General features: G+C 40.0%; 1 protein-coding gene across 2 annotated transcripts in view; it reads right to left on the reverse strand.

Annotated features, from left to right (window-relative positions):
- DCAF5 (DDB1 and CUL4 associated factor 5) overlaps positions 1-25,382 on the reverse strand; it is a 105,124-nt gene that overhangs the window by 60,562 nt on the left and 19,180 nt on the right. For both annotated transcript variants that reach the window (XM_036842461.1, XM_036842462.1), the window contains exons 2-5: positions 12,991-13,134; positions 10,624-10,660; positions 9,558-9,697; positions 7,623-7,752 (exon numbers count right to left, since the gene is read on the reverse strand). In XM_036842461.1, coding sequence (XP_036698356.1) covers positions 7,623-7,752; positions 9,558-9,697; positions 10,624-10,660; positions 12,991-13,134 — 451 coding nt within the window. The remainder of the gene's footprint in view (positions 1-7,622; positions 7,753-9,557; positions 9,698-10,623; positions 10,661-12,990; positions 13,135-25,382) is intronic.

Consider the following 25,382-nt stretch of genomic DNA (forward strand, 5'->3'; position numbering starts at 1 on the left):
GCCATAAAAAGGAATGAAGTGCTGTACTGATACATGCTACAATGTGGGTGAATCTCAAAAACATTATTCTAAGTAAAAGGCCAGACAAAAGGTTATATGATATATGAAGTATCTGTAACAGGTAAATCCATAGATACAGAAAGCAGATTGGTGGTAGCCAGAAACTAGGGGAGAAGTATTCTGGGGGAGTAATTGCTTAATGGGTATAGGTTTCATTTTGGAATGATAAAAATGCTTTGGAACTAGACAGAGGTGGTAGTTGCACGACACTGTGAATGTATTAAACGCCACTGAAGTTTTCACTTTAAAATAGTTAATTTTATGTTATGTAAATTTTATCTCAATTTTTTAAAAAGAATATCTTTCAGAGATACATACTAAAGTATTTACAGAAGAAATGATATAATGCTACATGGAAATGGATCCAAAATAATTGGGAAGGGAGGTCACAGAGGAAGAATAAATGAAATAAGATTGTCAATGGGTTAATTGAAGCTGGGTGCTAGGTATAATGGAGTTTATTTTACAATTCTACATATATATATGTGTATGTGAATTTTTTAATATAAAAAGCTTTTTAAAAAGAAAAAAAAGTCAAGATTTGATTTTAAAATAAAGTGTACTTGATTTAGGAATTTGATATCACCTCCTCCTAAATAACAAGAGTTGGGGAGAATTAAAGGGAGGATATGAACTGGAACATGCTTCCACAACTCCCATCCATTCACCAGGCCTTCCCCAGATGCTCTGGTCTGAAGCTAAGTCTCTTGCTATAAAAAGGCACACTGGTGAGAATGAATGGACACAGGGAAGCTCTGGCCTGAAGCCCAAAGACCCTGGGTCCAAATGAACACAGCAGCAAATTCAGCAGACCTCTGAATAATCACAGCTTCCACCTTGAAGGATAAGCAAAGTTGCCAGATCACCTGGGGTATGTATTAAAAAATGGCAGATTCACAGGTTCTGCCCCAGATCAACAGTTCAATCTCTGGGTCTGTGCTTCAGGAAGCAGCATGTTAACAACCTCCCCAGGTGATTCTGATGCCCTCTGAAGTTTGAGGATCACTGGGTTAGCATACTGGGGCCCTGGTATCTTCTAGTGGACAAAGCTGATTCTAGAGCTCCACCTTGTGGCCCAGAAGCCAGAAAGCAAGTTTGCCAGAATCCTTGACTTCCATACATCACTAGTTGACAGGTGTCGAAAGCCCCAGAAGAACCCTTACAACCTCCTCTAAGGATTTACTCCCTGCAGATGACATTCTGATCCATGCCATCACACTCAGGGAGTTAATGAAAACATTACAGAAAGCTAGCTTTGAGAATACGTACTATTTTGGGATGAGTGTAACACTGTACTCATTCAATATTTACTGAGGGTCCGTAACATTCTAAGCACTGTGCTAGGCAATAGAGATTAAAAATAAATAAAACATGGCTCTGTCCTTAAAAATCCACAGAAAAACATAAGAATTAATAGTACAGATTAGGACAAGTGCTTCCTTCCTGAGAAGTAATTCCTGAGCATTGGAAGGAAATAACAGACATAATACTGGTCTGTCTGGAGATAAAACATAGTCACAGTAAAGATAATCAATGATGGCAAAAGCGGTGACTGAGACATGCAACATGAATGCCACAGGCCGTAAGCATTATACTTTACAGAGGCTCTGGAGAGAGCGATCCCTTCTGCTAGAAGTGAGGGAAAGCTTCATTCATTCAGCATGTACTCTGTGCCAAAACTGGGCTAGATGCTGGGGACACAGCGAGAAAAGTAAGCTTTAAGAGTATGTAACAGGGAGACACAGCAAGGACGTCTGCACTGATGGGCTTCCATTTGATCTTGGACCTTGAAGGGTAACTAGGATTTGAATAGGAAAAGAAAAATCAAGAAAAAGGGAGAAATTCTCCTCTATGTGTGTTTGTATGTAGAGGAGGAGTTACAAGGGGAGAAGGGACACTGGTACCAGTGAAGGGGTTGACTGCTTGCGTAACGAGTTTTTATTTCATCCAGTAAACTAGGTCATACATTCATTCCAAAAAAAACCATTTTCTTGGAGCATCCCGCATAATTGGTTCTGGGGATATGGCCATGAACAAAGATAAAAAGCAGCCACTAAAGCTCCTGGGTAGGGGAATGGCAAAAGTGATGTTTAAGGACATGTGCTATGTGCCAGAAACGAGAGGCAGGTTAAGAAGCCAGTGTAGTCAACACCTTATGGAAACAGTGATATGGACCTGAAATAGGGCAGGGGCTTTAAGAACTGAAAATAGTGGCCAGGCACTAACACAGAGCAAGGCTGGTCATGGCAGAGGGAGGGAGAAACAGAAGAGTCAAATGGGACTCTAGGATTTTAGCCAGGATGAGTACAAGAGTGATGGCGACATTAATAAAAATACAGAACTTAAAGGTATACAGTTTCAGGGGAAAAAAACCAAGCTTTTATTACAGTCTTCAATAGATGGGACATTTGCCTGAGTATTGGATATATACATATAAACAGTAAAGGTGGGTGAGTGGGAGAGGAGAGTGAGAAAGCAGAGTATAAATGCCTTTTCGGGCCTTTGAAGTTGAACACTTGGGCTCTATTTTCCCATAATAGTATGAGCAGCCCGCAAATGCAATGTGGCAGAGTTTGCCTAGCTGTTCAGAAGGCAAGGAGTTACACTTAATTTGGTCTCTACAGAAGTAGGATTGGCACAGGCCGAGAGAACATTTAGGCCCCAAAGCCAGGTGAGTTACTAAGAGCAATTCCTTTCTGATAGCAGGAATTTGAACTCATTACCCATTATCAAATGTGTCATTTACACAACACGTAAAAGCACCAGCTTATAAGGTAAGTCTTTACAGGAATTCCTGGCTTGCCCTAGTTTTATTATTGAGTGGGAAAGAACCACTCTCTTTATTATCCTTGTCAAAGCAAGACATTGTTACCTGTCACAGAACTAACGGTTCCTGACAAAAACTGACAAACTAAAGATACGAGAAGGGAGAGAGGTGGTGAGTGAGCAGACAGCTAAAACAGGCAACGAAAACGGTGAGACAAGGAGAGTAACAGCAGGGAAAACTTCACTTTCCCTGAACACTTTGGATGTTCAAGGAGTTCAGTTTTGAAAACTGTTCAGAGGCCACTGCAATAGTCCAAGCAAGACATCATAACTGGGATGTTGGCAGTGATAAAGGAGAGGATGGTTGTGAAAAGACATCGGCAGAAATAATCTAAATGAAATAAACCAAACCTCGCCCAAACTTGCAATGTATACTTGTACATGTGAAGTTTTCTCTTATCCAGTCACTTATACTCAAGTTCCCCAGCTATGGCCCCTTCATTTCCACTAAAATCCCCAAAGCAGACCCTCAAACTCCAATGACTACATGACCAGGGAAGTAACATAAATGAGAGAAGCACACCTGGATGAAGACATCAAGGAGTGGTGGAACCTGTAACACATCCCAAAGGTTTAAAGAGGAACCCATGATTCAACTTCGGCTGACTGTTCCCATGTGAGAATAAAGGTCCAATGACATCAGATTTTTTGACTTTTTCAAGAGATGTTAGAAACTGTGATTTTTTTCTGTGTAATTTTCTAAACACTATTACATCATGTAGGCCAAGCAAAATATCTCCGTGGGTTGAATATGACCTATGCGCAACTAGTTTACAACCTCTGTTCTAAAGCTTTACAAAAGAAAAATTAAGAGCATGTGTAGGTTTCCAGGGTTAGGAGAGCAAGAAACATGGGAAGTCAGCATGAAGACTGGGGCTGGGCCAGAAGACAGTGAAAAGGGAGGCAGAAACTCTAAAGGCCTCAGACTCTAGAGTTGGACAGGCCTGTATTAAAAAAATTTGAGAGGAATTCTGACAAAGTTTTATTTCAAGGAGGCATAGATGAAAGAAAACTAGAACATACAGGGGAGGATATAATACACATATATGCATGTTATTTCACCTCTGTACCTTGACTTCCTTATCATTAAAATAGGAATAATAGAATCTATTTCATAAGGTTGTCATAGGATTAAATAAGGAATTATTCGTATAACTGTCATTATCCCCAGCATGTAATGCTTAATAAATGTTAGCTATTATTTATTATTATGAGGCACCGAGAGGTGAAGTAACATGCTCAAGATCACATGGCTATTAAGGTATACTGCCTGGCTCCGTACCCAGGATGTACTTCAGATCCTACACTCTAAACCATCAAGCTCTTCTGCCTCCCTTTACAATCTGTACAATAGGAAGTCAGATCAGATGATAACTGAAGTCCCTTCTAGAGCTGACACTTTATTCTACCAGCCAGCCCTCTAGTCAGCTTATTTCAGGGCAGTAGTAGGACAAATATGAACCTGTTCACACTCCTATGGGCTACCTGCTAAAGTGGAGGGACACAGCTTAGGCTTGGGGTAGGGCAGGGAAACCATTCCAGCATGGAACCACCCATAAGGTAAGCTAGGAAGGAAAAGATATTCAATGTGAGCCCCCCTTATTGTTCCACGGAGATATATTTGTTTCTAGGGAGCCACTGGGTCACTTGAATAGGCCCAGAATTCACACATGTGCCCAAGCTACTACAAGCTGGAAGTTACTTAGAAGCCTGCTAAGGAACCACAATAGGCTCTAAATCAAGACTCTTTAGAACACTGAGTGACTCATCCTCTTGGGGTTCAAGGGTCTCTATGAGAACCTGGTAAAAGCTCTCCTTGTCCCTAGAAAAAAATGCCACGTGTGCTCACTCAGATACACAAGCACACATGATTTTACCTGCAATTACAAGGGGTTCACAAATTCCCTAAAATCTTTCCCTAGACTTTAAGTATCCCTGAAATAGATCATCTCTCCTGTTCCAGGCTTGTCCTCCCAGGCAATTCAGAATTGTCCCAAGATCTGGGTTGGGGTTTCTAGGCAGCTGTGTTTAGGAGACAAATCATCCATTGCAACTCAGCATAATTAATCCTGCATGGAAAAGACAAGGGCTGTCTCTTTCTCCCCACGCCAACTTGCACTGAGAAAATTCAAACAGAAAAGATCTGCAGTTTAATCCCCAAACACTAGTGGATGTGAAGAACAGGACCTCAAGAATATTTCATACCCTTTTTCTGTCTCATATCCATAAAACCTTAGAAAAGTTGAAAGAAACAGGTAAAAACATCCTAGTCTCCACAGCACTGTGCTCCTCCTTTTATTCCAAAAAAGGAATCAGTCAAGATTGCCAATTAGCTCTACTAGATGACTTTTCTCCCACATGGGCTTTGAAAACTATAGGTTACCAAAGAAACCACATAACCTCACCCATAAATGAAGAAGTAATCAAAACAAGAAGATATTTTTCCCCCATAAGACTTGCAACAGTTTAAGTGTTCATGACGGTCTGGAGATGCATGTAGTAGTCTCATGCACAGTTGGTAAGTTTGTAAATCAGTGCAGCCTTTTGTGGTCGTGGGAAAATTTGACAATTTTTATAAAAAATGTAAAAACATACACTCTTTGTTTGATGCAGCAATTACCTAGACATTTTTGCAAAGGTAGGCCAAGATAGATGTGTGACCAGGGTCAGTGAAGCATAGTTTATAATGGCCCAAACAGGAAACAAGAAGTCTGGTTGTTGGGTACATGATATGAATGGAATACCATGTAGCCATTAACAGAATGTGCTAGATTTGCAAGTGCTTATATGAAAAAAGCTCCAAGACATATTATTAATTGAAAAAAGAAGCTGAGCACAGTGGTATTATTATGTGGTTCCTTTAGTCTAAATTCTTTTAAGGATATATATTCTTTACACGAGTTACACGCATTAAGTTATGTTCTGGACAGATACATAAGAAACTGTTCACTGTAGTTACCTTTGGAGATAGTGACTAGAGACCAGGAAAGAGAAGTACTGTATTGATGTAAAACATTTAAAAAAACATACAAGCAACAGAGATAATCTTGAGATGGGATTTTCTTTTTCTATCTTTTTTTTCTTTTCATTACACTTTTCTGGATATAGGCCTTAAATCTAATAAATGTTACTATAAAAGTAAAGCAGAAATCTCACTTAGAATTTTTTAAAAAGAAAGAAGCCATGTTTAGTGAGGAGACAAGTAGAAAGGGGAGGAGGGTCCAAATATAATGCACAGTAGGAAGCTGGTAGAGGAAAATCGGGAGAAGCGTAAACGTTCAACCCCCCTCTTCTCTCAAGACACTGCTGACATCATGAACTACTCAAGCTTTCCACTGGCGATGAACAGCTCAGGGCTCACTCCAGTTGCCAGCTATTCATTCTCAGTATGGGAGACAGCAGGTTGGGAGAAAGCTGGCATCTTTAGTCCAAATTCTGCCTTTTGTGATAAGGACAAGGCAGAACAGTTGTTCCTGAAGAGCCCAAAGTGGCAGAGGAGGCTACAGCCGAACACAGGAGATTGTCTTCCTGGCAGAGAACAAGCCTCCCTCAGCACACAGCGTAAAGGCACAGCAGGGGTCCTGCTACTACACGCATTTCAGCCACATGGAAAAGGAAGAGCCAGGTGCATAGGCAACAGAGAGCAGGAGAAATCTCTGCTGCCCTATGGAGCCTCAGGGAGCCCTGCTCAACACCAGGGATCCCCTTCTGGGCTACACAGATCTGCCATAGATCCAACCTCATCAGACTGCCCCATGGAGAGAATTAGCTAGAACAAAAAATCACCAAGGAAGATAATCCTCTGTACTCAATTGCCCCTTTCATCCGAGGCCCATGAAATAAGTCATAACCTCGTTTACTTTCCATGATACTCTTCTGCAATAGTACCTTAAAGTGGGAAGTTACCTCCATGTAGAATTTTCAGAGGAGCTAGCAATGCATGCAAATCTTTCATAAAGCAAGGTTTGGCTTCATGTACAGATGCCATAAAAGGTCATCTCTCCCCCATGGGATTTAAGGAACATGAAAGAGGCTCCTACTTGCTCCATCCACATACTTCTCTTAATGATGTCTGAAATTCCCCCATGAGTGATTCGGACCATCAGCTCAGAATTGTCCTAAGTGTACTCTTTAATAATGCAAACAGAAGGGGAACACATTAGGTCCCTAACACTGTAGTGCAGTGGCTCTTAACCTTTATTGTTGTAGTCACTCGTCCTTTTGTGAAAGTGAAAAAAGCTAAACTCCCTTCTCAGAAAAACATACTTAGATGAATACACAATATAATTTCCACGCAGTTTGGGGGTTCACAGTCTTCCTGAAGCTCACATCCCCTTCAGCCCAGGGTTAAGAATCCCCAGTTCAGGGGCAATGCGTTTAACAAATCACCATCACTCCCCCAGAAGGCCTCCCATGCATCTGGGGAACCCTGGACCTAAAGTTAGAAGGTAGTGCTGAAGAGAGCTCTGCCATTGCAAAGTTTGCCTAGAACTGATGCTGTCTAGAGTCCAGATTATAATTTATGATTCCTCCTTAGCAAGGAGTGTGGGTATCTCACACTGCCTGCCCCTTGGAAATAGGGTCTCCCCTGGCTTCAGAGACACTGGGATATGTTGGGAGATGTCCAACTGAGATCAACTGCCAATCAGGTTCTCAAGACTGTTGCTGACTGATGACATTACCTGCGAGTTGAGTCAGGGGAAAGTTTTAACAACTTCTGAGTAAAGGGGGCTCACCTCTGAGGTTTTCGAATATCCCAGAGTCCCACTCCTTCCTTTGAATTGGCTGTGGCCAATAACCTGGGCTCCACAGGGTTGAACATGACACTGTGAAAGGCTGATGGGTAGTTGGCCAGGCAGAAGGGCTCTGTGAAGAGAGAAATTCTCATCAGTCCACTTCAGGCACTCCTGGGCCCGTGGCAGGCAGACAAGCAGGACTGTGAAGGCAAGAGGAGCACAGTCGCTAACAATCACCCCAGTGGGCTGGAAGCCAGTGCAGTACATCATTCCAGTAGCCACGCTTACTCACAAGGTCCCCACAAGTCCTGGCACACATCTTCTGCACCAGAAAGTCTGCAAACAGCAACTTACACACACATACACAAATTTTAAGCTATAATGCCGAGAAATAAACATAGTACCTATTCAGATCCTGTAACAAAACAGAAATGGTCACTGTAAATGGGAAGTTAAGCTGTTTTACAGTAAGTAAAACTGAATTCCTCATGAGTTAAAAAAATTCACAGTCAATTACTGGTAGGATTATTATACCTGAATCCAAATTTACTAGCTTTAGAAGTTGAAAGTTTTAAAACTACACAAAGATTTAATGAAGACAAAATAAAACAATAGTGCAGTTTTTCCTTCTGGTAATATTGCTGCCTAAATTGAAAAGAAAATAGCCTCAGTCTAGAATTTTAAGATTTCATTTCCAATGTTGGAATACTTAAAAAAAAAATAAAGGCATCTAGTACTTGAACTTCTCCTGCATCCAGCCAGTTTCTAATCAACTTCACCTAGAGACCCTGCAGCCTCTTGCATATACTAGCTGGCTCCAGGTGAGGAAGGAATCACTTTGCTGCCTGTGGGGGACATACTCCTATGGAAGTTGTTTAGAAGCAATAGACAGAAAGCACTCCTCAGTCTATGATTCCCATATGTGATACTTCACAGGCCTCTGGGCACAGGGAGTGCTCAATAATCTCAGCCACGAGGCAGTTCAGACAAAGGAGAAGTCCACGTACCAAGCAAACCATTTCACTCAACCATAGCTGCTGCTTTTGGCTACCATGCCTGCCTGACTCTGAGAACAAACTTCTCTTATAGCCTGAACCTCAATAATGAGCACAGACCAGCATATTAAATGCTCAGAATATAGAAGAATAAAAAGACTCAGAGTCTGCCAGACAAGGTAGGCAAGATAGTAACTCTATGTACATAGGTATGGTCATGACAAAGCTGCACCAAGAGTGGGGCTGGGGGTGGCACTGAGGGTATGCTGGAGGAAAGAGCCTTTGAAGGTAGAGTGACAGAAGTCTCTCCGCAGGAAATGAGCTGAAAAGATGCATTTCCTGAAGAACTTCAGAGAAATTCAACAAGACAAATTCTTAATTTTACATTTCAGAGACCCAAAGAACACATTTGGAAGAGGAACTCACCCAGACAATCCCCCTTAAACAGAGGGTATCCGCTATCATTTTAAGTTCCTACGCACAGTGAAGGTGAGGTCCTGTGGTTCTTTCAGCAAAATAACAACCCTGGATCTAGGATGTAACGCAGTGCACAACACCCCCATTCTCTGTAAATAACCAAGAATATGCGCATGTCAGCACCACGCACAAAGCTGGCGCTTGGTGGCTACTCTCCACAAATGAGGCACCACGTGTTCTGTTCCTTGGGGCTACTACACAGCAAGATACTGTGGTGTTTACTCCAAGTGCAAAGGTCTGTGGAGATTCACAAGTGATTGGAGGAGGACTGGCAAAGGTGCCTCACTTCTGACTACTCAGGGGTAAGGTGGGACCTCCAGAGATACATTTATGTCCCTATGTGAGTTTCCTCTCCCTTTATAGCACTTCTACCCAGGCTACTCAAGTCATAGACTGGATCTGCTATGAACTTGACATCAAACTCTTCAACACAGTCCAACCACCTTTTGCACAGTGACCCTACCTCCATGGGGAGATTCCCGGATGTCCCAGATGAGAACCCGGCCATCATCTGAGGAGCTGGCAAAAATGTTGTCATTCACTGGGCTCACTGACAAGCCATACACCGCATCTTCATGAGCAAACACATCTAAGGTCTCACTGCTGAGAGACAGAGAGCAGAGAGAGGCACACAGGCACACACATACACACAAAAGTAGTGCAGAGTTAAAGCCCTCTAGTTCCTAGAATGGAGTTCTCTTTCATTTCCAGGAGAAAGTCAACCTAGCTAAACCCAAAGGATATTACATTTACTAAAAAGTAGGTATTCAACTTCCAGGCTGAAAAAAAAAGTATTACTAAAGAGATAAGACTTCATGACAAGTTTGTTTTTTGCACTAAATAAGCATATTTAAAAATGACTCAAGGCAATTCCCTGGAGGTCCAGTGGTTAGGACTCAGCGCTTTTCACTGCTGGAGCCCGGGTTCAATCCCTGTTCGGGGAACTAACATCCCCACCCCCAAAAAAAGTGACTCAACTGATGAGTTTCATGTTTTCACTTACTACAGAATGCATCTGCTTGTGTACAGTCTTGGGGGTGGTGCTGGATTTCCAAAAAGTGAGGGAAAGCTTTAAAGCAGCCCTGATGCCAGCAGGGGTAGAAGAGGGATTCCTGGCAGTCTGGCATGGTGAGTAAAAGCATGGCTCCAAAGCCAGGCTGCCTACGTTCAGATCCTAACATCACTTGACCTTAAGTTACCTAATATCTCTATGCCTCAGTTTCCTAATTGAGATCATAATAGTATTGCCTCATAAAATTATTGTGAGGGTTAAATATTATGTTTCCTTCCCTTCCAACCTCTCCCTTTAAATTTTTACCTGAAAACTATAATTTTATATCAACTTTGTAAATCTTTTTTAAATCAAAATTTTATTTCAAAACTATTACAGAAATCTTTTTCAGCAAAGGACAGTTGATTTCATGTTATTTTCTTCAAAAAACAAGAACTATTTCGGTCTAAAGACATACCTGCCTTTCTTCATACGAAAGATGGAGTTAATTACCTTCATAAACCAACAATCTATTTACCTTTCAACATCATGGAGGATAACCTGCTCATCATTTCCTGCAAGGGAAAAAGCAGACATTTGGTAATTCCTGCAAAGTGATCCTGTTCATATTACAATTCAGTATTTTAAAGATTTCAGGGAAAACAAATGAACAAAGTCAATGTTAATATTTACAAATTAGGAGGGTTAATTAGAAAAAGGTTTATAAAAATAATGAAGAAGGATAGGATATTCTTATAGAGAATTTGAAAAAGCATAATAGCATGTAGATATAACATAATAACAGTTTCCAAAATGCATTATCCAGTGGATGATTAAAAAAACAAAAAACTGTAGCTATTCAGGAAAAGAATAAATGATCATGGGCAAATCAATCCATTCATCCAAGCTAGCTTTTTTTTTTTTTTTTAAACAAAACATTCATTAACTGTGAGACCTGGAAAAATATCTGTAACTTTTCTATGTCTCAGTAAAATAGGAATAACAATTGTATCTACTTCATAGAGTTATCGTGAAGACAAGAATATAAAAGCATTTGGAGTAGGACTAAGCCCCCAACAAACGTTTGCTACTATTCATACCCTGATCATCTTTTATAGCATTAAAATCTAATGATAGTGTGATCCTAAATAATGGGAAAGTTTTTATCCACAATTTTTTTCTCTTGCATTTCTCAAGGAATCTAAAAATACTGCATCCATGATATGTGTAGTCCTGCCTTCAAATGGTTTATATAGCCAAAAAATAAAAATCCCAAAATGAAGACAGTAAAAAAACTTCCCACTCTATGCTAAAAGCATAAGCAGTAGAGATGTGGCCAGGTCATCTTAAAGTCCTCACTGTAACTCTATGGTGGGTTCATACCAAGTAAATCAAACCCATACTAATGCCTTTTAGGTAACAGGCACAGTGTGAGGTGCTGAGGATACGAGAGGAATGAATAAGATTGAGGAATTCACAGTCCACCTGCACAAACAACTAATAGTTGACAAGACGGGTTACCTTATTGTAGCGATATGCTCTACAATGGAGACACAAATAAAGGAGCAATTGTGTCCTTTATGAGCAGGGTGAAAGTACATGGCACAAAGTGGGAATATTTTTATGGGGAAGGAGACACTTGAATAGAAACTCAAATAACTCAAAACTCTTACCGATGGAAGACTTATGGGAATTGGTGGGGTCTGGACAATTAATCATGGCCTATGGAGGAACAGTATGGGCAAAAGGCACAGGGCACTTAAGATGACAAGTGATTTAGTGAACTAGAGCACAAGATGCAGGGGAGGAAGATGAGGCCCGATAGGTAGACTGGATTTAGGCTTTATCCTGTGGATGGACATGTAGGGTCAAAGGTTCACATGGTTGAAGAAAACTCGTATAAGCAATGAATAAGGAGAGTTAGATACCAGTAGTAGAAATCACAGCAGGACACTGCAGTAGTCCAGGCCAAAGATGAGGACCTGAATCAGAGCAGTGGGTATAGCAAGAGAGCAGAAACTAAAGGATGGATATGAGGCTTTCAAAATAGATCTGACAGTGTAGTTGGTGACTTACAAGATGTGAAAATCAAAGAAAGGCAGGTCTGAGGCTGACTTTGAGATTTCTATTAGACTGAACCACATGAAGTTGTCATTTTTGTAAGCTGAAAATGCTCCAATGTCAGCAGTTTCTTAAAAGTTAAACCTAACAACTTACATAATTAGTTGAATGGTGATAATAACCGAGAAAGGGAAACCAGGAAACAAGAGGAAATATTTGTGCAGGGGAGAAGGACTAATAATCTTAGTTTTAGATCTGCTGGATTTAAATTACTTTTGGAAAACAAAGGTAAATATTTGGTGGGGAAATCTGCAGTGCAGAAGAGAGGTCAGGGCTAGAAACGTAGTGGTCAGAAAGGAGTGTGATTGATGGACACCATCATCAAGAGGCTGGCTTGAGCAAAAGCCATTCCAATTATACCCCAACACAACGTTTTTTCAAACAGGAGCCACCCATGGGTCATACACCAATTTGAGTCACAACCTTTAAAATCTTTAAAAACAAAACAGAATAGAATAGAAAAAAAAAAAAAAATCAGAGTGTACCACACATACTAAGGTTAAGTACTCTTTCTAACACGTTTCTGTGTACCAGACTGCAATGTGAAAAGTTTTCTACCAAAAAAGAAAGAGAGAAAGAACAAGAGCAAAGGAGAGAAAGGACAGACAGACATTAGTCTAATACATGTGTCTAAACTGCTGTAATGCAGAGAAGACAAGCTATGGGAAACCAGTAATTCCACAACTCAATGAGATAAAGGAAGGAAAATTAAAGAATAATTTTAGCACTCCTTTATCTGAAATCCCAGCCACAATTTCCCAAGGGGAAATCTCCTTCTTCTCACCTCCAGAGAATACTTTGGTGTTCCCACTGTTGAAAGCCAGGCAAAAAATGTTGGAATGATGCTCTCCTTTCAGCTGTATGGGCTTAACTCTGGAGTGGATAGCTTGTTCCATGTGCCATAGTAGAACCCGGCGATCATCTCCTCCTTGAGAGGCAAGTAAGAATCTAGAGTTAAAAGAGCTGACATTTCAAGGCTGACATTTGGTTTTGCCAGCCTGAATCCCATACTTTCCAAAACTGCATCTCCTCAACTCTGTGAGATTCTGATGGGACACATAAACCCAGAACTCTACCCCCTTAACCATCAGTAGACACATGGCCTCTAAGCCACTCACTTTTCCCCAGAAATTACATCTTGAACAGATACAGAGAAATTTCTGAATTTCCAGAGACCCAGTTGTTTAAATATTTCTTCATTTGCTACCTAAAATCCTTCCACTAATGTCCCCCCCTTTTTTTGTCTAACAGAACCTGAGTTGGTTTCTACTGCTTGCAATCAAAGAACTCTAAATATGCTAGTATTTATAGCATAAAAGTTTCCAAAGCACTCTCCTTGATGTGATCTCGCTGACTATGGGACACCAGACAAATGACAACTGAGGAGGAATTGCCTGTCACAGTAGCAGGATCAAGACAGAACTTGGCTCTCATGAAGCTCAGTCCAGCTCTTTCCTCTGCATAATTCTCAATAGTCTGAGTTGAATGAGCAATATTATACTGCATGAGCCAGCTCCTGGAGAATGAGAAGATACATGTTCTACATATTCTTTACATTTGCAAATGCATTATACACATCTGGAAGGATGAACAATGGACTGTAAACAGTGGTTACTACTTCCAGGGAACAGGATTAAAAGAGAGGTAGAGGACAGATTAAGAGGGTTTTTACTTTTACTTTATAGATTTGGCACTGCTTGACTCTTTACAACAAACCTATATTATATTCCGAATAAAAATTTAACTTACAACAGGAGCAAACATGGGCAGCAAGCCATTGTAAGCTCTATACCTCTGCCTCCCCTCCTCCATTCAATATAATAGCCACAAATTATATCACATCCATAACAAGGGCACACCATGCAACCACTCAATCAGTAGATCTGTAAGAACTAACTCAGAAAGATGACCAAAGGTCTTTATTAGGGAAAAAAACGAGGTGTAAAACAGTATGCATACCAACATCCATTTGTGTAAAACAAATTTTTAAAAAGCTCCAATACAGCAGGAACCTTGCCAGTTTTGTTCACTGCAGAATTCCCAGCACCTAAATGAATGTCCCAAAGAGTAGACATTGAATGAATATGCTTATGCTTGCATATCTATGCTTGTACTTGCATATCTAGATGGCTACAAAAGAAGTTTTTAGTGGACACCACCTCTAGGCTAGAATTGTTTGGAGACTTTACATTGTAGTAAAACATATATAGCAGAAAATGCACCATTTTAACCATTTATAAGCATACAATGCAGTGGCGTTAAGTATATTTGCAGTGTTGTACAACCATCACCATTATCCATCTCCAGAACTTTTACATAATCCCAAACTGAAACTCTGTACCCAATAAACAATAACTCTCCCCAGTGCTCAGTAACCACCATTCTACTTTCTGCCTCTATGAATTTGATTACTCTAGGTACTCCCATATAAGTGGCATCATACATTTGTCCTTTTGTGTCTGCTTATTTACTTAGCGTAATGTCTTCAAGGTTCATCCATATTGTAGCACGTATCAGAATTTCATTCTTTGTAAGGCTGAGTAATATTTCATTACATACATACTGTTATTTTTTTGAGTCCATTCATCCATCTATGGACATTTAGGTTGTTTCCATCTTTTGGCTATTGTGAATAACGTTGCTAAGAGCATATGGATGTACAAATATCTGTTCAAGTCCCTACTTTCAGTTCCTTTGGGTATACACCATTGGAAAATTTTATGTTTTAATTTTTCCTTTATACCTTCCTTTACTACTTGACATTTTGCCATAAACATATTTCCTCTTTTAGTAGAAAAAAAAAATCAGTAGAAAACATAGTAGCCAAATCATACTTATTCTCCCTCTCCTAGAAAGAAGTTGCCTTCATTCCTTGAGTTCCTTTGTTTCTTGAGATCCTTCTTCCTTCCATTGTCCGTCAAAATCAAGTTCTGTGTCCTCCTCCAAAGTATTTCACTGTCTACCCTTAAGGGAATGATCCCTTAAGTATGGCCCACAATGTTCTGTGTTTATGATTTGCCTAATTCAACTATGAGTTCTCTGGCCTGGGATGGTTATTTAAATTCTATGTCTCTTATAAGTTAAGGTCATGAAAATAAGCTTTGGGTTTTTGTTGTTTTATTTTAATGAAAAATGGCATAAAGGGGTTTTCCTCCCTATTAATAGATTTAGACAGGTCATGGGCACTTTAGTTCTACATAGTCTCTACTCTTACTGTTTTTTCCCCAACACTTGAGACCACAGGTCAGGGACTTGGCACTGTTTTTGCTACTTTATATCTTATATTTAGAGAAATATTTCTCTGTGCCCATGTCTCTATCAAAAGTGAAAAATTAAAAGATAAAGAGGCCCACATGTTTCTTCAACTTACTCATGTTTCTAATCTAATCTCCCTGAGCCTGAGTTTCATCAAATACAAAACTGGGATCATAACAGCTCTACTCTCATGGGTTTTATAGATTATAAAGTCAAGTACAAGAGAGTTAAGTAATCTGCCAAGGTCACAACAGTAAGTAAAGTGGTTGAGCCAAGATTCAAAAGCAAGCAGTTAAGACTCCCCACTCTCTTAACCACTACTCTGGATTGCTTGCCTTATAGAATGAAAAATAAACCATAACAGACAAAGCAAATTCACCTGATGGACAACTGAAGGGATTCTCTGCCTTGGTAGCACAACTCAAAAATGAGTAGGTAAGAATAAAACAAAGGACCACAGGAATAAAAACAGAAACCAACTTAACTGGAGTAAACGGAGGGAGCAGGGACAGGGACCAGGAAAGGCTTGCCTGAAATTATAAAGATTCTAGCAATGCACAAAACCGATAACGGCTTATTATAAAGAACATACAAAGAATTCCTACAAATCAACTTTGAAAACAACTAGGAAAAGAGGCAAATATGACAACTCACAGAAGAGGAAAACCAAATGGCCAACAGAGATTATAGAGGATCTCAACTGCTGTAGTAATCAGGGAAATGTAAATTATAATTTAGATACCTTCTTACAAAATGGCACAAAGAAATGTACAAAAGAATGTTCACTGCCTCATTGTTCATAATAGCAAAAAAAAAGGTAGATAACATAAATATCCATCAATATATAAACTGATAAAACCGATTGGAATACAAACACGAATGAAATCTAAGCACAATGGAACACTATACAGCATTTAAAATGAGCTACAGATACATGTACTGAAATGAATACATCTTGAAAACCTAGTATTAAGTAATAAAAACAAGTTTCAGAAGGATATGTAAAGGAAAACATTAAGTATATAGTTTTAAATATGCAAAACAATACCATGTTATTTATGAATAAACACACAAATAACAAAAGGGGATTACAAATGTACCTGTAAAGTTTTATTTCTTTTTAAAAAACAACAGATTGGAAGAAAATTTAACAAACTGTCAACACTTTGTCAAATCTGATTGATACTTCTCTTCTTTATGTTCAAATATTTCATGACATTATTACATCTATGAGATATAGTACAGTATTGTGGTCATGTTAAAAAAGAAAAAAGTTCTTATCAGTTAGGGATGCATTCTGAAGTGGGTGAAATGGCGAACATCTGTAATTTCCTTTAAAATATTCCAAAAAAAAAAAGTAGGGGGATAGGTGATTAATAAAATGTTGATAATTGTTGTAGATGGGTACACTACATTTTTGTATATGCTTGCACATTTCCATAAAATAAAAAAATATATATATTTTTAATGTTCATGATAGAAAAAGAAAATAAGACTCTCCAGGATGTGCTGGGATACCCATAGCAAAGAAATATAACTGAGGGCACCTCTGTGTTTGTTCATTAAGACCTATGCAGGCAGTACAACCTCTCTTGAACTGCAGCAGCTTAAAAAACAAAAAAATTCAATAAAAAAGAAAACAGAATATCTATACCTATGCACTTAAAGTCATAACCATTCTCAGCCAAAGGATCTTCCCCTATCACCCAGACAGCATTATCTTTAATACTCACTCTAGATTTAATTTTGCCAAATAAATTCTTTATGATTTTAAATGAATGGTTATTTGTAGAGTGCCTTGGGATCATTTAAAATGTGTCCTGGGGCTTCCCTGGTGGCGCAATGGTTAAGAATCCACCTGCTAATGCAGGGGACACAGGTTCGAGCCCTGCTCCGGGAAGATCCCACGTGCCCCGGAGAAACTAAGCCCATGCGCCACAACTACTGAGCCTGTGCTCTAGAGCCCACGAGCCACAACTACTGAAGCCTGTGTGCCACAACTACTGAAGCCCGCGCACCTGGAGCCCGTGCTCCGCAACAAGAGAAGCCACCACAATGAGAAGCCCGCGCACCACAACAAAGAGTAGCCCCTGCTCTCAGCAGCTAGAGAAAGCCCGTGTGCAGCAGCAAAGACCCAATGCAGCCAAAAATTAAATAAATGAATAAATAAATTAATTTAAAAAAATAAAATAAAATGATGTGTCCTTAGTACCTAAAATGATGATGACAGCCCAAGTCCACAGAAGATTGGAATCACTGAGGCAGAAACTATAGTTATGGCAGGGCCTGCTTCCTCTGCTTTGCCCTCAAGGTCAGTGTCAGAAGATGTAAGGTGCACATGCTCCTCCCACCCCCATTTCCTTAGGCAAAGTATTAAGAGCCCTGTGTAAAGATGACACTTTTCAACCATGTGTTGTCAAAAAACACAAACGGTGGAAACTGAGGCATAATCTGAAATTGCTGGGCTGCTTTTAAGCCAGTAGAGAGAGCAGAACAGCTGTGCCCAAAACTCTGACCCCACAAAGCAAAGGAGGGCTGGTGAAGCAAGGATAAATCAGTTTAGAACATGAAAAAAGCTCTACAGTTCTGTCTCTGTGAGTCACGCGGTCAGTTCAAAAAACCAAAGATGTATTGTAGAGTCCCACAGAGAGAGACTGTCTGACCTGCAAACAATCCAAGTGAAGAGTATGATCCTTTAAGCCAGCTCCGTGAGTCTGGCAGCAGTTGGGTGCTTGTGGGGTTGGCCCCAGCCTCTCAGACACTTCAGGGGGAGCACCAGGACCTCTTAGGAAGGCAAGGCCTTTCTGCTTCGTGCCAGTGCCAGGCAAGGGACAAGGAGAGGCCACGCCTTCTAAGCCTGGTTTCCTCACAAACCACTGCTTAGCTTCAACCCAGTTGAGAATCCCAAGAGAATACAACTACTTATGCTGGTCATCTTGGGTTGATTTAATTCTGTATCAAACTCACCAATTCATCCTAAAATGTACTATAATCACATTGTGGCAGCAGCTCTGTAGTTACAGAAAGACTTTATATTTAAATATTTCTCTTTTCCAGTGGGTTGTGAGCTATAAGCAGAAAGTCTGCAAGCTCTCACACCGTGCTGTTAACAAAAGAAATTATTTAACATTCTTGTTAAAATAAGAGAAGTCCAGAAAAGCTGAGGCACAGAAGGAAAGAATTTGCTTTGGGTTTCCTCAAAGTCAGCCAAGCACAGGACAGATCTGAGAGAGCACTCTGAAACTCGGGATCAAATGCTCCTGCAGCACAACACTGTTTGCAGAGCAAAAGACGTTTACATGTCCATCAAACTAAGTCTCATTAAATAGTGTTCAGTGAAATAAGCCAAACACAAAAGGACAAAAACTGTATGATTCCACTTATATGAAGCACCTAGAGTAGTCAAATTCATAGAGACATAAAGTAGAAATGGTGGTGTCCAGGGGCTGGCGGAGGAACAATGGAGAGCTGTTGTTTAATGGGTACAGAGTTTCAGTTCTGCAAAATGAAAAAGTTCTGGAGATGGATGGTGGTGATGGTTGTACAACAATGTCAATGTACTTAATGCTACTGAACAGTACACTTAAAAATGGCTAAAATGGTAAATTAAAAAAAAAAAAAAAAAAAGGAGTTCCGTGGTGGCCTAGTGGTGAGGATTCAGGGTGGCCCGGGTTCAATCCCTGGTCGGGGAACTGAGATCACACAAGCTGCGTGGCAGGGCCAAAAAATAAAAAATAAAATAAAATGGTAAATTTTGTATTATATATATTTTACCACAATTTTAAAAATGCAAAAAGTTTACTGTTCATATATATACTATGTATTATGCAGGCAAAAAAAAAGCATGAGGCAGCTCTGTCTCTTCTGATATGGCATAATCACTAAGATGCAGTGTTAGTGACTGTGTTAACTATTCAAAACATTTTCTTTTAAAAAATGACACAGTGGGATTACATTCAGGGTTTAGGGTTCCATCTTTGTAGGCAGCAAAGGTGGTACAGGAAGTGCAAGCTTTTGAATAAAAGTGTCTGGATTCAAATCCTGGTTTCACCACCCATGTGTCCTGGGTGAGTTATTCTACTACTCTAGCTTCAATTTTATGACTGTAAAATGAAGAAAATGCCAACTATCTCCCAGGGTTGTTATGTTTGGGTGAGATAATAAATATAAAAGCACTTAGCCCAGTGTGTCATTTATTAGGTATATACACTCCTTAAAACATCCTACTTTCTCTTAAGTATCATCCATGAATTTGTCCCAATCTTCCAAACTCTTGTTTTAGGTGGCATAAGAGTATGAACAGCATGATGTATTTTAATAAAACAAAAGAATACACAAATTTGTACATGGAAGGGCAAATGTAAAATGGTTAACAGAAGTTACTCTTGGGGATAGCAATTTTACTTAATGCCCTTTTATACTGCTGCAGTTTTGTTTATTTTTATTTTTTTTAAATTTATTTATTTATTTATTTATTTTTGGCTGTGTTGGGTCTCCGCCTCTGTGCGAGGGCTCTCTCCAGCCGTGGCAAGCGGGGGTCACCCTGCATCGAGGCACGCGGGCCTCTCACTATCGCGGCCTCTCCTGTCGTGGAGCACAGGCTCCAGACGCGCAGGCTCAGCAATTGTGGCTCACGGGCCCAGTCGCTCCGCGGCGTACGGGATCCTCCCAGACCAGGGCCCGAACCCGTGTCCCCTGCACTGGCAGGCGGACTCTCAACCACTGCGCCACCAGGGAAGCCCTGTTTATTTTTTTAACCTGCCAAAGATTTAAAGGAAATCACGCAGCCTGGTTTTCTTCTCAGCCTATTTATTCCTTCTTCTCCATGTGTGTAATCGCCACTCTGCGGAGCCAAACCTCTTTTTGTGACAACCATACCTCTCCTTGAGCTCTAAGAGGAAGCATGGAGATATAGAGGTGCAGCCTATGTGCCATACAGCCCAGCTACATCAGTGTATGAGAAATAAGTCTTTTGTTATTTCCCCAAAGTTGAAAATAATTAACTTTTGTATAAAAGTTTATTCACATATATCTTCACTTGCGAGGTAAGGATTATATAACCCTTTTTCCAGATGAGGATCAGAGAGACAAAATGACTTGCTAACAATCTAAGAAGCTAGGCCTGGAGCCTAAAACCAAGGTGTATCCTTTCTACCAAAGTGCAAGAGGCCAGGACACTACTTACAATTCCAAGTGAGGATGTTTCACAGCTTTACGCAGGGAAGAAAAGCACCATCCATCCAGAACTTTTCATCTTCCCAAACTGAAATTCCATATCCATTAAATATCAGCTGTTCATTCCTGCCTCCCCCCTCCCCTGGCAACCACCATTCAACCTCTAGAGACACCATTTCTGTCTCTATGAATTTGACTACTCTAGGTACCTCATATGAATGGACTCATACACTATTTGTTCTTTTATGACTGGCTTATTTCATTTAGCATAATGTCTTCAAGGTTTATCCATGTTGTTGCATGTACCAGAATTTCATTCCTTTTTTTTTTTTAAAAAGACTGGATTTTGGGCTTCCCTGGTGGCGCAGTGGTTGAGAGTCTGCCCGCCGGTGCAGGGGACATGGGTTCGAGCCCTGGTCTGGGAAGATCCCACGTGCCGCAGAGCAGCTGGGCCCGTGAGCCACAAATACTGAGCCTGCGCGTCTGGAGGCTGTGTTCCGCAACAAGAGAGGCCGTGATAGTGAGAGGCCCGCGCACCGCGATGAGGAGTGGCCCCCGCTTGCCGCAACTAGAGAAAGCCCTCACGCAGAAACGAAGACCCAACACAGCCATAAATAAAAAAAAAAAAAAAAAAAAAAGACTGGATTTTTTTTTTTAATTAATTAATTTATTTGGCTGCACAGGGTCTTAGTTGCAGCACGCGGGATCTTTGTTGTGGTGCATGGGCTTCTCTCTAGTTGTGGCGTGTGGGCTCTAGAGTGCGCTGCTTAGCTGCCCCGTGGCATGTGGGATCTTAGTTCCTTGACCAGGGATCAAACCCACGTCCCCTGCATTGGAAGGCAGATTCTTAACCATTGGACCACCAGGGAAGTCCCGAATTTCATTCCTTTTTAAGGCTGAATAATACTCTTTTGGATGTATATTCCACATTTTATCAATTAATCTGTTGACAGACATTCAGATTGCTCCCACTTTTTTGGCAATTGTGAGTAGTGCTATTATGAACATGGCTGTACAGATACCTGTTCAAGTTCCTGCTTTCAATTCTTTTGGGTATATACCCAAAAATGAAATTCCTGTATGGTAATATTCTATGTTTAATTTTCTGAGGAACTGCCATACTGTTTTCCACAGCAGCTGTATCATTTTACATTCCCACCAGCAATGCACAGGGTTCCAATTTTCCACGTCTCATCAACACTTGTTATTTTCTGTTTTTGATTTTTTGGTTTTTTGATAATAGCTATCCTAATGGATATGAAATATTTGTTGGCCATTTCTACCTTCAAATAATAGACTAAAATGATTCTCAAGTCCTTACTGAATATCTTGGGGCACATCGTTCTACAAGTAGTCTGTTACTTTTCTTTATGTATTGTTTTATACTTACCTACCCTGAAATTCAGTTACCACTCTTCTGCTCACTCATTCCACCCAAAGAGTTGCCTGCAGTTTACTTCCATTGGTTTGGCATTCCACTACTTGAAGGAACTAATGTCATATATAAATTGGGGCTATTTATATGCATTCTCTCCTCAAATCACTTACAAAAACATTAAGAGCACTAATCTCTGTTTACCCAAGCATGCCAATTCTGCAATTAAACCTACTTTAGAGATGGATGTAGTGTGAAGCAGCACAGCATAGCATTCAAAACCACAGGCTTAGCTTTGCTCTACAGTAGAAACTAACACAACATTATAAAGCAAGTATACTCCAATAAAAATTAATTTAAAATAAGTTAATTTAAAAAAACATAGGTTCAACTGTCAGTGTTGCTACCCACTTACTAGCTATGTACCTTTAGACAGGTTACTTAACCTCTCTAAATTGTACCCTCTCATCTGCAAAACTGAAAAAATAACTCTCTATTCTATAGTGTTATGTTAGGATTAATGATAGATCTGTGTGAAGGGCTTGGCCCACTGCCTGATACACAATACAAGCTAGATAAATGTTAGCTAATTATTATGCTATTTGAACTCCAACAATAGTTAAAATTTACTCTGGGTCAGGGACTGTCCTAAGGGTTTTACATGTAGTGGCTCTTCAAATCCTCTTAACAGCCCTATGAAGCAGGTAGTGTTATCCTTATTATCCAGATGAAACTACAGAAAAACTAAATAACCTGAAGGTGCACAGCTACCAAGAATGGAAGTTGGGATCTGAATCCAGGTAATCTGTCTCCAGAGACAGTGCTCCTTACCACAATACAATCCAGCCTCTCAAGTACAACAGGGGCCAGGTAGCAAAGCAAATGAGTGAAACCTGCCAGATTAAACAGCAGACTAGAGATTACACAACCCTTTTTAAAGGAAAGCCACTACTCAGCTCCAGCCAGTTACTGCCACAGCAGAGTGCAGGTTTAAGTCAGTCAGATCTTCCAATTTTTTAAGAGAAGATAGCAACCTGATTTTTGCAGGCTGAATGCAGGCCTCAGTGCAGGCTGCAATTAGCCCATGGATAAGTTAAAATTGGATGATTTGCCCAAGGTCACAAAACTGGGGTCCAACGGTACTTCCTAAATCAGGACGAAAAAAAAAAATCAAATGGCAAGTGCAGGCAGGTATGGAGAGATAAGGAGAGGTGGTGGTATCACACAAGTTTTGCTCTTCACTAAAGAAGTAGCCACAGGAGTGATACTTCTGCTAATACTCTGCTCTTACCTAGTACCTTTTTCCTGAAAACTGATTCTACTCATCTACCTATTATCTCATATTTCCACATGTCCAATTAGGTAAGTAAGGCAGAAACATTATCCCCATTTTAAGGATGTGAAGAGTGAGGCACTGGTGTGCCTCAATGATGGAAGCCTTGACTCCTAGCTTGAAACACCTGACATTAAATGAGAAGCAGAAATTAAAGTAGCAGCAACACCCTAAAGAGATAGCTAGAACCCTAGGAAATAAAATAGTTTCTCTAAAATTAGATGACTAGTAGCAGTGGGGTTTAACAGAGCTAGGGTTTTTAAATCCTAAGCCAGCACACCAATCCCTAGACAATGTCTCTAATTCCTGAGCAGAAATAGAGAAAGGAATACACATCAGAATCACAGAGTAGAGTTGGAAGACACCTAACAGATCATCTTCTCCAACATCCCTTTCTGCCAATGAAGAAACTAAGGCACAAAGAGGTAAACTCGCCTATCCAAGAGCACACCATCAGTTAGAGGCAAAGTGAGATTCAAATCCAAGATGTCTGATTCCAAAGCACCTGTTCTTCCTAAAGTGTAGTAAGCAGAAACCACTGAATGATTTCAGAAAGTAAAATGATTTTAACAATCATGTATTTTAATGTGTATTAGGAAAAAGAAACCTAGCACATTGAACCCATGGTTTCATAGACATTATAATAATATAAAGTTTCCTTTCAAATATTGTTTTAAAGAGTCAATTTAGAAAAAAAATGTTAAATAGCACAGATGATACCCCTTAAATGTGACAAAAGTCAAAAGGGTGGGGCTCAAACTTCTGAAATTTAGAGAATAGTTTACCAGGCACCTCTACTACCTACCTCCTTAAGAGGGGGACTCTAAACCTGAGGTTGTGATTTGATACACACTCAAACACAAACAGGGTAACCAGGGATTAATCTCTAAAGGTAATAGGAGAATGTGACCATTTTAACAAAGAAAGCTGCAATCTTATCAGTTACACTGTAATCAGCCTAAAGGAAGACTACAAAATGGCTAAAACTTAAGACAAAAATATTCAGCCTCACTAATAATCAAGTCCAGTTATATGAGAACTTCAGTAATAATAAACATTTTTAAGTAATACCATCTTCACATAGTGACTGAATTGCAAAGATTAAATGATGCCCAACAATAGCCATGATGCAGTCTAAAAATACAGTGGTACAAGTATAAATAAATTAATTCAACCATCTCAGAGGACAAATATATATCAAATGCATTTTATAAATTATAAAAAAACTTTGATCCAGAATCCCATTTCTAAGATTTTATTCTCAGGCAAAAAAAAGGTTTTTGCAAAGGTTTAGTTACAAGAATTGTGATAAAAGCAAAAAATAAATAGAATAAGAGGAAACTGGTTAAATTCTGATGTAGGCCCTTGACAGGATACAGTGCTGCCATAATATATCATACCTTAGAACAGTTCTCAAAGTATGTCCCACGAACCCCAGGAGGCCTGCTAAGTCAAAACTACTTTCACAATAACACTAAAATGTTATTTGTCTTTTTCACTGAAGCCAAAGAGTTTGAGAATTTTTGCTTTAGAATTGTGGTTCTCAACCAGGGTGACTTTGCCCACCCCAGGGAGCATTTAGCAATTTCTGGAGACATTTTTGGTTGTCACAACTGGGGAGCTGCCACTGGCATATACATATAGTCTTAGGCCAGGGATGCTGCAAAATGTCCTACAATGCCCAGGACAGTCCCCTATAACAAAGAACTATCCGGCCCAAAATGTCAATAGTGTTGAGGTTGAGAAACTCTGCTTTTGAAAATACTCAATGACATACGAAAAAAAATGTCAATATTAAGAAAAAAACATAAAACAGCAGAGATGGCCTAATTCCAAATTTATTTTTAAAATATGTACATTTAGGGCTTCCCTGGTGGCGCAGTGGTTGAGAATCTGCCTGCCAATGCAGGGGACACGGGTTCGAGCCCTGGTCTGGGAAGATCCCACATGCCGCGGAGCGGCTAGGCCCGTGAGCCGCAATTACTGAGCCTGCGCGTCTGGAGCCTGTGCTCCGCAACAAGAGAGGCCGCGATAGTGA

The sequence above is a fragment of the Balaenoptera musculus genome, chromosome 2 (genome assembly GCF_009873245.2).
Source record: "Balaenoptera musculus isolate JJ_BM4_2016_0621 chromosome 2, mBalMus1.pri.v3, whole genome shotgun sequence".
Taxonomy (NCBI): Eukaryota; Metazoa; Chordata; class Mammalia; order Artiodactyla; family Balaenopteridae; genus Balaenoptera; species Balaenoptera musculus.